The 13,486-nt window shown below is 39.4% G+C and overlaps 1 protein-coding gene across 5 annotated transcripts in view; it reads right to left on the bottom strand.

Moving 5' to 3' along the window:
* Window positions 1-13,486, bottom strand: part of ARHGEF3 (Rho guanine nucleotide exchange factor 3) — a 121,050-nt gene that overhangs the window by 102,338 nt on the left and 5,226 nt on the right. For 3 of the 5 annotated variants that reach the window (XM_080996788.1, XM_080996791.1, XM_080996787.1), the window contains exon 2: window positions 8,568-8,660. The exons of 1 other annotated variant lie outside the window; for it this stretch is intronic. In XM_080996788.1, the coding sequence (XP_080852914.1) occupies window positions 8,568-8,660 (93 nt within the window). Of the gene's footprint in view, window positions 1-4,744; window positions 4,805-8,567; window positions 8,661-13,486 lie in introns of those variants that run through there. One more of the 5 variants, XM_080996790.1, reaches the window with a different exon arrangement.

Below are 13,486 nucleotides of genomic sequence, written 5' to 3' on the forward strand. Positions count from 1 at the left end.
AGTCTGCAAAACCCAACATTAGATAATTCCTTGTAACATGTGGAAACTATTTACATCAGACGTAACCATTTACTGCTATTTATGCCAGAGCATGTTTGAAATTACATGGTGGTTTATTTTGTATTTTTCATCCATGTTTTCACTATCCCCATCATGCACGTGCACATGCAAACACCCACACACCCACACACCATACTATGTCTTTCCTCCTATGTTTTTCCTGTGACTTGTCCCGTTTTTAGCTATACATTTAAATACATTCCCGTTTTGGTTTGCTCACCCTTCCTAACACTGAACAGCTAGCCATGTAGTATTTCTCTTTAAAATATACACAGTCAGGAGCAAGCAGGAGATCAGAGATCTTTATTTTTGTTTTTTAATAACTTGCTTTCTTCCATCTTAAAATGGAAAAAGGATCGTGCTTTTGAAAACAAACATTCAGTTTAGAGGACAATTTGTTTTGCAGACATTAAAGCAAGTTCGCCTTCTCTCAAAAATATAATCCAGAACGTGAACATGAAAGAACAATGTTTTCACTTGCGCTTGGTTGTTAAAATCTGAGTCATGCAGTAGAAGGAAAGTAAACAAAGAATATGAATTTGACAGTGGATGATGAGGGGAGGAACAGAATCCAGCATAATTTACACAGTTTACTCTGTAGAGTTTCCTATAACGGGAATTCTAGCACTGTACTATTATCAATAACTAGCAGTGACAGGAACACAAACTGGCATGCATATCATGAATCAGTTTTAATTCTGCTTATCTTGGAAACACAGAGTGCCCAGGAATTTCTGTTTTATTGCAAATGTAAGCACGTAGTGAACTTTCCAGAATTCTTCAACCAATCTTTTAAAAAAACTTGCCATTTTACATAGTGTGATTCTATGCTATCAGCTCAGCCCTGAACTGGTCGAGTTGCATTTTGTGCAGTGTCATTCATTCATAAACAAAATAACTCTTCGATAAACAACTGAAATACAGGCATTGCCCAATTACACCGGGGTTACATTTGTGGACTCCATGCACATACGTGAAAAGTGGGGAGGAGGGTGCTGTTAAGAGAGACTGGGAAGCGTCTCTTTCTTGGCAGATCCCGTTCATCCCACCCAAGCCCAGAAATGGAAAGAAGACAAAGTCCCTACTAGAGAGGAGTGGCAAACCAAGCTGATGGACTATGCCAAGATGGCAAAACTGACTGAAAAACTCAGAAACCAAGAGGATAAAAACTTTATAAAAGAATGGGAAACATTAGCAGGATTTTTATTTCAGTTGTAGTGTAACAATTACCATGGATAATATAAAAGTTGGGAAATCAAAGAATATGCTGTATTAAATGTTTAAAATGGGACCCGATGGAGGGGATGAAGGGAAGTCCTGGGATTCGGAGGGATCTCTGTACATGGATATATATTTGGATTCTTTTCTATAACTTTGTATTTGTAAAACGAAATAAAAATGATTTTTTTTAAAAAGGAAGTTGCTGGATACAACTTAATTTTACTTAGTTTCTCCCCCACCCCAATAAAATTACTGCCTGATTGTGGGGTGGGAAGGAAGAGGGTGATGATGATCAGAAGGCAGAGGGACTCTCAAGTCCTGCCCCAGGAACAAAACTGACATGAACGAATGAACAAAGGGCAGGCAGGCAGGCTGAGACATGGAGCACCACCCCCACACCCCATGCAACGGCTTTGCTGGCCAGGAAGAAGGAAGCCAAGGAGGGTGAATGAGTGAGGGGCGGCACCCTGCCCCGCCCCGCCCCGCTCTTCAGCTCTCTACCACTCTTTTTGTGCTGTTTCTCTACCATTTCCTGATTCAAATTATATATTTATTTTATGGCAATGCACACTAACACTGTTGCAAGCAAATGCAATGCGTGTAAGTGGAGGATGCCTGTATAGTGCACTGAAGCTATAATCCTAAACACAGGAGGTTAAGCTTGACTGGAATCCAAGAGTTTCACCTACAAGTAAATGTGTTCAGAATCAGGATGCAAGATAAAAGAATAATATTCACTGCAGAGTATCAGTGTCAAGCAAAAACTGAATATTTATTCATTGGACGAAGATCATCATACTTTTGGCTTCACAGAATGCTATAACAGACCACCCAAATAGACATTTATTTGATATAAAATGTCTATTGCTGTCACTATCACATCATCTGAAAATTAGCACTTAATACCCATAAGCCACCAAAGAAATTACTACATCCATGCTAAAGTTTAAATGACTCCCCTAAATACCCCCAGGGGAAGAATAAAGGAAATATGCTGCTGAAGCTGAGAAGCCATCTTTCAATATTTATTAGAAAACAGGTAAATATAGTCAGGGCTCCTTAGATAGTACTAAGCAAGGGAAGCATGAACTCTGGGTATACATACAAAATCACTTAGTTGCCCGTTAACACATAAATACTTAAAAGTGTACACCTTAAAAATAGGGTAAAGGTAAAGGGACCCTGACCATTAGGTCCAGTCGTGGCTGACTCTGGGGTTGCGGCGCTCATGCTGGCATGTGGCCAGCATGACTAAGCCGCTTCTGGCGAACCAGAGCAGCGCATGGAAATGCAGTTTACCTTCCAGCCAGAGCGGTACCTATTTATCTACTTGCACTTTGACGTGCTTTCGAACTGCTAGGTTGGCAGGAACAGGGACCCAGTGAACTAATAGCAAACATCTTGGACAAATTCATATAAATGTTTAATTAAGCAAATATACAAATATACTGTTTATCAATGAAGCTGTGTTTTCTGAGATACAGTTTTAATTTAAGATGAAAATAAAGCCCATACAAAACATTAATCCACCTTTATGGCAATTGTTGAAATGATAGGAGAAAAACAAATAGCTATTCTTGGTGAGGTCTGCCCCCTGCTGTTCAGTGTTGGTAAATCCTCATTACAGAAAGAATAAATCTGACATCAAGAATCACAAAACAGAGAAACCAGTAGGAGAACACTTTAATCTCCCAGGACATTCTATACAAGATCTCAAAGTAGCTGTTTTACTACAAAGGAATTTCAGAAATAGACTGGAAAGAGAAGCTGCTGAATTGCAACTCATTACCAAACTTAAAACCATGGAGAAACCTGGTTTGAACAAAGACATTGGATTCTTATCCCATTATACATGACTAAGCCATTTCTCACCTTCTCACCCCTTGCCTTTTCCTGTAAGACCCATTACAGTCGTTAAGAGTCGTCAGCTAGCTCATCTCAGCTATCTGCCAATCTCCCATTCCCACCACCCTTCTGAGTAATACCCCTCCCCACCTTCTCACTATATAGAAGGATCTGGCAATTTCTGTTTCAGTGTATCTGAAGAAGTGTGCTTGCACACTTGTAAGGTTCTACACTTAGGAAGAACCAGATGCACAAATAGAAGATGGGGAGCACCCGGATTGCCAGTAGTACATGTGAAAAGGATCTAGGGATCTTAGTAAATGACAAGCTTAACATGAGTCAACAGTGTGGTGCAGCAACAAAAAAAGTTAATGCTATTCTAGGCTACATCAACATAAGGACAGTGTCCAAATAAGTAACAGTACCACTCTATTCTGCCTTGGTCAGACCACACCTGGAGTACTGTGTCCAGTTCTGGGAAGCAAAATTTAAGAAGGATATTGACAAGCTGGAATGTGTGCAGAAGAGGGCAACCAAGATAATCAAGTGTCTGGAAACCAAGCCTTATGAGGAATGGTTGAGGGAATTGGGTATGTCTAGCCTGGTAAAGAGGAGACTTCGGAAATATGATAGACATCTTCAAATATCTAAAAGGCTGTCAAATGGAGGATGGAACAACCTTGTTTTGCTCCAGAGGCAAGGACCCAAACTAACTGATTAAACTTACAAGATAGATTTCAACTAAACATCACTAAGAACTTTGATGATAAAAGCTGTTTGACCATAGAACGGACAAGAGGTGGTGGACTTTCCTTCCTTGGAGGTTTTTAAGCAGAGATTTGATGACTATCTGTCATGTATGATTTAGCTGAGATTCCTGCACTGCAGGGGGTTGGACTAGATGACCCCTCAAAGTCCTTTTCAACTCTACAATTGTGTTTCTATGAAATCTAGTGTCTATAAATATTAAGCACAACTCTGGTGGAGAGGAAAATCCTGCAAAGTGTTTCAAAACAATTTTTGAATGAATCTTCTAGACATAACATAAATTAAATATATGATCCCATTCAAACTCTCGATGTGTATCACAATTCAGCATCTCTGCAACATACAAGGAAGTTTTCTTTGAGAAGCAAAACACTCTTTCTAGCCAATTAAGCATTTCTGAGTACGCAAAGCATCTTTCTTTCCACAGAACAGAAAACCACAAATATGTGTGTTTTGGAACAATCCAGACTAATTCTCTATCTCAGAATACTTTTTTTGAGGGGGGGGGGGTTGAGAAGACTTTGATCCTAGTTACTATTCTCTGCACCTGAATATCTACAACCATACAAGACAATGTCAATTTAGTCAGTCACATTGCTTCCCCACATTTCCCCAAAAACATTTTTTGATGTTAGAGTCAAGCTCATTGTTAAAACTATACAAACAAATGCATTGAACAATGCACTTCGTCAACGTAATACAAGTTATATTTCACCACCTGGTTGCAAGACTACCTCTAAATATTCCTTGATGTATACTTAAATAACCACTGTCATTATCTAATGGCCGTAGGCCAATTTGATGTTAAAGGCAGAAGGGAAAGCACAGATAAGGAGTTGGAAACTGTTACCAACCACTCCATCCACACTTGTCTGAAGCTCTGCTCCACAGCCATACTGGAGGTAGAAAGGAATAGCACAGGGAGGGCTGGCAACAGCCCTTGTGCTGTGGTTCCATGGGTGAATGGGACAGGTGGGTTGAACAGCCCACCTATCAATCATGTGATGTCATAATGATGCAGTGTGGTTGACAGATGGGTTGCCCCACTCACCTGTCAAAACTGGCCCATGTGGTCTGCTACCCCTGACATAGTGTCTGCCCTGTCCCACTATCAACCTGCTGTTAGCTAGCTGGCCTATATTTAAATTATGGGTGGCCAATCTGTGACCCTCCCGCCCCAGACTAGAACTCCCATCATCCCAGACTGGCCAGGGCTGATGGGAATTGGAGCCCAACAACATCTGGAGGGCCACAGGTTAGCTACTCCTGTAACATCACCCATCCTCATTTTGCAGTCCTATCCTTAGATGAGGGTTGGATGATCTAAGTTCCAACCTTACTATTTTATGAAACATGACTGAGGCCACATCTCAAGATGCCTCCTAGGCAGAGTCAGCTGAGAAATTATTTGATAAACAATCCAACAAGGGGAGACAAAGTAGAAAAGAGTGAGTTAAGCTGCACCAGACATCTTTTTAAATGTAATGGCTGTACTATTACTTCTGCCAAGAATTTCCCAAAAGTTGTTCTGTGGAATATTGTTTCTCTTGCACTTCTGCAAATATTTGGCAATTCCTGATGGAAATGGCAACTCCCTTACTTGGTTTCAGAGTTTTTGTGCAATACTTTAAAATCCACATAGCTAAAAACTGTGCCACAACAAAAAGAGGAAGTAGAGAGAGCCAGAACAGAAAGCAAACTGAATTCTCAATCACGGTTTCACCGCAGTGAAGCTATTAACTTTGGAACTGATCTTTTGAAGTGTCAAACACATGTAAATTTATATACTGTGTGCAGCACTTTGCTCAAATTAGGGAACATAAAGTACATGTTAAGCAGCTTCCCCATACAAAGCTACGGCTTTATACTATACAGTACTGTTTCCCATTCTGTAATGCACAGTGCAAATACTACATTGTGGGAAATAATAAAAATAATATTGCCAGCATCATATGAATCTATGGCGTGGTTGCATTTAGCATACTGTTCTGCCAGCCCAAGATCTCAAGGTCTCAAGATGATATTTTAGGTAACCTGGCCCTAACAAGTACCCTCCATATTCAGAAGTCACTGAATAGCCACTGCTAAGAAGCAAAAGGAAAGGGATGTTGCCTTCATGCCACATATGTGGGCTTCCCATAGTCAACTGGCTAACCACTGTAGAATGCACATGCTGTTTTAGATACACTTATGTTCTGATCAGGGGTGTTAACTTGAATAAAATATTGTGGGGCCCAGGTAAGCCCCGCCCTGCATACTTGATCACATGACAAGGGCACACACACAGCATTTGAATGGGAATGCCCATCAACTTTGGGGGCAGACCCCTCAAATATATTATTGTGTGGGCTGAAACCCACACAGCCCCTAGGAGTTAGCTCCTATGGTTTTGATGCACAAAAGCATTTTTGAGGCAAAAATGTACAGTAGACCAAGCAGTCCCTTTGGGCTGCTCAAAATGTCCTGTAAATTCTTCTTTAAACGCTAGTTCTGCAATGGATTGATGTAAAACTACAACTTATTTGCATGCACCTGGATCATGGTAACTGCATCAAACATCAGAGGTAATGAGCTAATGTCAAATAAACTGCTTTCTGTGAATCTTTATCCCCATGATGTTTTTATCGTGTTAGTCTATTCTGAGTATTTTTCCACTTAAGCCTGAGGTTCATGTGAATTTTTATTTGCTTCTGGAACCTCTTTTCCTTTTGTCATAAGGCCTGTTTTTCTGAGAGCATATATGAGAGACTGAGATCACCTTCTGGACTGCCATCATGTTAACCATTAAAAAACAATGTTTTGCAGTCATTTCTGGGCGTGCAATACAAGAATTGTTACGCTATGTGACTCATGTTCTCCAAGTGAATCCTCAACTTAACAGGCTCTTTGCCCATTTTCTTTCAACAACAGCCTCCAAGAGCTTTAGAATCCCATGCAATTGTTTCTATTATGATAACTTAAATCTACTGCTGTTAGGGACACAACATGTACAGCAAGGTATTAAATGTGAACTTATTCCACAGTGTTCCAGAACAGAAGATTTTAAATTTGGTGAACATTACTGCTTTGCTATACAGTACTTAATGTAACATCCATAAGGCATGAAAAGAATACTCTCTCATTACTTCTTCACTATAAGCTTCAGAAATCACACACACAAATCAACATCAATTGAGGAGAGTTAAATATGAAATCAATCAGCACAACACACTATCACTTGACTATCACTTTTCATCTCTAAACCAGTTCTGTAATCAGCTATTACATACAGAATGCAAGAATTTAATCTCTCTCCTTCCAAATTCTAGGTCCACAATGTGTTCTCAAAACATAAAAAGTAACAGAATGAAGGGTTCCAGTTTTCCTGAAAAGTAGTAGTGGGCAAATACAATAGATAATCACCCTGTCTAGCACTGCTTCAAATGAAGGAGAGGGGAATTAAAAAGGTACAGCTTTAGTCAGCCTTCTGCCCTATAAGGATTTGACCCTTGCTTGTTGAAACTTGCTACAGCTGCACTCCTAATCCTACCTTGCTCTAATACATGATAAACAGAAAATCAGTGATGACATGAATAACATACCTAGCAGTCACTGAAAGCTTGAATATCACTCAAGTCATTCCAATTTGTACAGACTTCTGCAGTTTGTCCAAGAAAACTTATTTCCCAATACTGAAGAGGGGCTCTACATGTGTTCTATGCTCCATTGAGATTGGGATCCCCCCACTTATGCGGGGGTTACGTTCCAGGCCCTCACACACATAAGTAAAATCATGTAAAGTAGGAGGCACCCACCAAAAAGCCTCTAAATACCTATTTTCCCCTCCCTCCCTCTCTCTAATCCAAATCAAAATATCGAGAGTTGAAACTCTGGGACCAGCTGGAGACTTGAGGATGTGCAGGAAAGAGGCTACTGCTGCTGTGCTACCCTGTGCACCAGGTGTTAGGCAGGGAGGCTGAGCAGCCTAAACAAAGCTCCATGTGCCTCCAATCTCTTTGGGACTTCCTCTGCCCTCACTGACATCCTCTTTAGGCTCTGGGGAGAGTCTCCCCACAAGCCATGAGGACGATCCAGCTCTCCCCCACCATTTCCTGGTATGATTCTATCTATTTATCCATTTATTTATTTCCCTACACAGTCACAAATGAGTAGAATGCCTGTATAACATGCTCAGAAGGCTCACTTCAGGGAGTGACTGGCCTTGTATAAAGTTGCTACACAGACAAAAGTCCTCTTGGAAGCTTAAAGAGGAATAAGTCATTGCATGCACCAGGCTTATATTATGCTAACAGAAAACTAGCAAGGTGGGTGGGGACTTCTATCCCAGTCCAGTCCCTGCTATAGTAGTTTCCTATATGCAGGGTGGGAACCCCCTCCCGTTGTGTATCTGAAATGTGACATACAAACACATCATCAGCACATCTTAAATGGCCTGAATCCATTGTACCCCTACAAGACCCTCTCATGTTATTCTGTGTAGAAACTAGCCTAGGGTTACTAAACTGAAGACACAAATGTAAACATTGTATTCTTTCCATTCAAAATGAAGCCTGCATATCATGTTCTTCCTTTGTCCTCCTTATTTCAAAACTACAGTACAGGTATCTGTTTGCCTCATGTGTATTCTTTCTCTCATGAGAAATGCAACAATCCAAGAAAAAAGGTTGCCTTACCATGTTGTGTTTTCTTCCGTCTCTCTTTGGGCGCATTGGCTTATCACTGCAGGGCTGTTTATAAGAATGGCAGGTCTACTAGTGTTCATTGTCCTTAAAGAAAATACAAGCCTGGATTGAGCAATTAAAGAAAACAATTTACACATGTACACTTCCACATATCTATGAAATTTTTACTATTGTCTCCTTGGTGCAAGTGAATAAGATTGATTTCGCTATCAGTAGCAGTTAAAAGGTAGGCAATGGATTGCCACAAATACGGTAGAACTAAGAGCACCCCTGTTCAGATACACTTTCTTTCTTCTCCATTTGCTAGCAGTCTGGCAAGCATCAGAGTCAACTACAGTGGGGGGGGGGGGCATCCTGAAGCTGGTAGACACTTATGTCTGCATACTTTGTTTTCAAGCCACTTCAAAGAAACACACACACACACAGCATTGCAATGACATTACTGTCAATGCTACTGTGATACTGTTCTATCCTCCCCAATATTCTTAATTAGCTTCTGAACTCTGGCAGGAGCTCGGCAGCAACAAAGAGCAAAGAACAATGCAAAAGATGCAAAACAACAAATCTGATATCCATTAATGTTTGTTGCAATTGTAAGCCCCCAACAGGGGAATCTGATTTTTCTACTATGCAAAAAGTTGGGGTAAGGTATATTTCTCATGAATGTTTGAGGTGAAGATAAAGGAAATGGGAAACAAGCAGAGTTTTAGTTGTATGATAAATAAGTCAACTGAATGTTAGGCCTTGTTTTGTCAACTATCCCCTCCTCAAAACAGCTAACACAATTTGCCTTTTGTTTTTATCTCTGAGTGTGTGCCAAGACAGTTGGTGTCAGTAGGATTATGCCCACAGGCTATGCAAAGCAGAAGTGCTTGAAAAGCAGCATTCAGAGCTAGCTCATTACTATAATATAATATTCAATTTCTAACATTAAGTTTTAGCACTGTAAATGTGCCAGCAATATTCACCCTCATTACTAGGTCTTTCAAATAAAATTGCAAGTAGATTTAGAAGATACCATAAAATATTACCGACCACAATTACTGCCAAACTACAATGAATGAGGGCTCCAATACAAAGGTGGCTTGTTGGTTATGAATAAAGCCTGAACTCAGCCCAGGCAATTTCCACAGCCCACCAAGAGACACACAAGTTACAATGCAAACTAGAAGTTGCTTTCAAAAGAGTCACAATCAAAGACAGAATTTGCCAATAAGTTGCAGCAGCAAAGAAAGGTTGCCACTTCTTTATTGACTCTGCTCCTTTGCTTTTCCTGGAATAATACTTTCTTAAGTGCTTTCAGAATAAAACGAAATAGCATAACAAATGAAAATAGAGACAGGCCCATCCCCTGACCTACAATCAAATGCATATAATAATAATAATAGTAAAGGCAAAGGGACATGGAAGAACCTTATCTAACAAGTTATATTTAAAAACAAAAACATACCTTTAAACCCTACAGGAAAATCAAAACTGAGGATTATGTACTAGTATCAGAAGATGATGCACTCCAAAGATAAGGAATACCACAAGGAAAAAATAAGAAGTAAAGAATATTATAAGGCAAAAAGAGACAGGGAATATAAAGTGACCAGATAAATAAGAAGAATGATTATAATAAAGATAAATAAGCTAGCAAAATTGATGTCTACATGGAAACTAAGCCCAATTCAGGAAAAAAGAGGAGACACCTGGATAAAAATTAGACCTAATAAAAACCAATGTGAGCAGCAAAATTTAAGAAAGGAAAGCAGCTGAAGATAAGAAATGATAAGCCTATATAAAAGGGCACTGCAATAAGGAAGTGCAGACAGTAGGTGATAATCAACCAGTCTGTCTTTTATTTTCAACTGATACCCCCAAAGCTCAAAGATATGCAAGAGTGAGAAGTGAAAAGGAAAAGGAAAAGAAAAGGATGAAAATAAACATCAGAATTAAACTTCCAAACAAATGGGGATTTCTTTACACAACTCCCCCACAAAAATAAAAGGTTAAAAGAGACAGAAGTGGAACTATGATGTCATAAGAAATTTCAGTTTTGTATAAATTTCATTTTTAAAAAGACATCCATGAGAACACAACCACAAGGCAAGCAAGTATATTAGCAAAAGGCAGTGATGTCAAGAATGGAAAGATACACTTGTGTGTTATCAGAAAAAAATGAAGCCAAAATATTATAGAAAGCAATATAAATTAATAAGGACTGCTATAAATTGAATACAAAAATAAACAACACCCTAGGACGCCCACAACAGAAATAGTGAAAGAAGAAGAGAAATAAGACACGGAGCAGAAAACCTGCAGAGGGGTTGACAATGTCAAGTGGCAACCCTAAACACTACATGCCAGTGTCTTGTGCTAGTGAATTAAACACTATGCATCTAGAAAAGATTATGAGGAAAGCCATTAACTGTATTTTCCACAACATTTTAAGACACAGCTATTTTTCATGCAAGTATTCCATTGATACTAACAGATTCCATCATTAGCACTGAACCAGCTGTTTCCTGACCTGCTTGGCCCTTATGCACACATTCCCTTTTGTTAAAACGTCTGTTCTTCCAAAGCCACTACCCATGTAAGTAGCCCAGAAGGTTCTACAGAAGGTTCATAAACAGAAAGGAGAGTTTTCCTCTCTGTGTTTGGGGGCCCTCCTTTATCAGGGCCTCTGATCACACAGAGGGTTCTGCGTCCATTAAAGTGAACATGAGTAAAAGACCCCTGCAGGCATTCCTCATGCCATGTAGGGAGGATCTGGGGGGGGGGGGGCTAAGCATACAGAGGAATACATGCAAGAAGATAGGGCAGGAGTGTTGGTGAGAGCAGATATGGGGGACATGCAGGAAGCTATATGGGGGGGCGGGGGGGAGATGGAGGTGAAGTCTAATTATGCAAGTGGAAATCCAATGCACAATCCATCAGCAATTGATGTAACTAAGTATGTTTGTATTTTACTCGCTTTGTACACGAAACTTACTCTAGTTGCAAATAAAGCACATATACATCTCATTCCTTGACTAGTTCTTTTGTTTATATTATTCTGGAAAACAGAACGAAAAATTACAACCACAGAATCAAATGATGGGCTACACCCAAGTAATATATGGCATCTGCTTTGAAGCCACTTGCAAAAATAATTTCATGAACATGCCCCAGCAGGTATAGATTAGTCAGCACACCAACATCATCTGCAGTAGCACAACCAAATACATCTTCAGACTCTGGCTTTCCTCCTTATGTGTGTATGCAAACACACATTTGAACACACAAACATGTGATAAATGGGAGGGTCCTGGCTTTTGGGTGACTTATGTGTAGTTAAACCTAACAGGCTAAGAATCTGCAAGGAGAGTTCTTGATTGTCAATCGTACTTTAGGAATACAGCACTGAAAATTGATATTTTAAATGGAAACTTTTGCTATTGCGGACAGAGGAATATACAGTACACTTTTTTGTGGGGAGGAAGGCGATTCCATTTCATTCCCCCCCTTCCTGAAATACCTATGGGGTCTCCTCTGTAATATAACACAATTGTAGGGAATATTATTAAAAAGTTCAATAGCTAGAATTAAAATTTTACATTGCAATCCCATACATGTCTACTCAGAAAAAAATGTCATTGGGTTCAATGGTGCTTATTCCCTGGTAAGCAGATACTGTATAGGATTGGATCCTAAGGATTTCTGTCCAATTATTTTCCACATAAAGAAAGGTAATGCACAGTATCCCTCATACTTAAAACAAAATCCATCATACCAGCTGGATGCAGCAGTATCTAAACAAAAAAGGGAAGACGTACCAAGTATGGATACCCCATTGCTTTAAACCCTTAAAAGTCAATAAATGATACATAGGTCCCCAATTCTACATCATTGTATGTTAGCTAAATACTTTTAGATTTGCAGGACTGATATTTTAGGTCTGCTTCTTGCAACATCAATACTACTAGGAATAAATAGCCCTAAAAACAACATCAACCATCCTCAAGAAGTTTTCCCAAAGATAACAACTTAATAATCAAGTGTTCTGACCAACTTAGTGGTCTTTTCCCAACACCAATATATTTAAACAAGCACTTTACAGAAGCCTAGACATTCAAACTACATGTTACATGCTCAGATCCTGTTAAAAATGATGTACAAAATAATAAAATGCAAGGCAGAGAATAGTGGTTGCATGTGCCAAAGTTTGATATCTTCTTGATCTCAAAACATTTAGGACTTTCAAGTCCAAACCAGTACATTGAGTTCTGCCTAAACAGTGGGTGGGAGCACAGATGAGATGTGCTTCTGCCATGTAGCCAACTGCAGTTGACAACCTAGTTACTCTATTCTAGATCAACTTAAGTTTCTGAATACACTTCAAAGGCTGAATACACCATGTAGAGTACATTACAATAATACAGTCCAGAAGCTATCAGGCCATGTATCAAAATGATCAAAAATACAAGATTTGTTTTAGGTTTAGCATGATGTGTGAGCCAGGCCTCTGCCCTGAAAGACAAATGTAATAATGTTTAAAACCCCTCATGTGAGTGACAGATACATAAACTATACTAATTGGAAGCTGTTTCAAAACTCCAACCACAAAAAAGTCACATTTCTCTCAGGAAAATTGCCCTTCTTTTCTAAGTAATTATCTCCCTATTGGCCCTAATCCAACATGGAGAGTGTTGAAACTATATACTCCCAAAGAGTCAAAGGACTATCTATGATGATATAATATAGATAAATGCTTGCAGAATAGGGTAATGAGACTTTGTAGTAGAAGCTTACTGGGTATTCATAGCTCACAACAAGCCACCACACTTGGGTCTGTCATGCACAATTGTACAAATGCATTCAAAAGAAGAATAAAGTTGAAACAAGACATCAGCTATCAGTTTAGATAGTCAAGAAATCAACCC

This window comes from Podarcis pityusensis, assembly GCF_964106645.2.
Source record: "Podarcis pityusensis genome assembly, chromosome: 2".
In the NCBI taxonomy this organism is placed as follows: Eukaryota; Metazoa; Chordata; class Lepidosauria; order Squamata; family Lacertidae; genus Podarcis; species Podarcis pityusensis.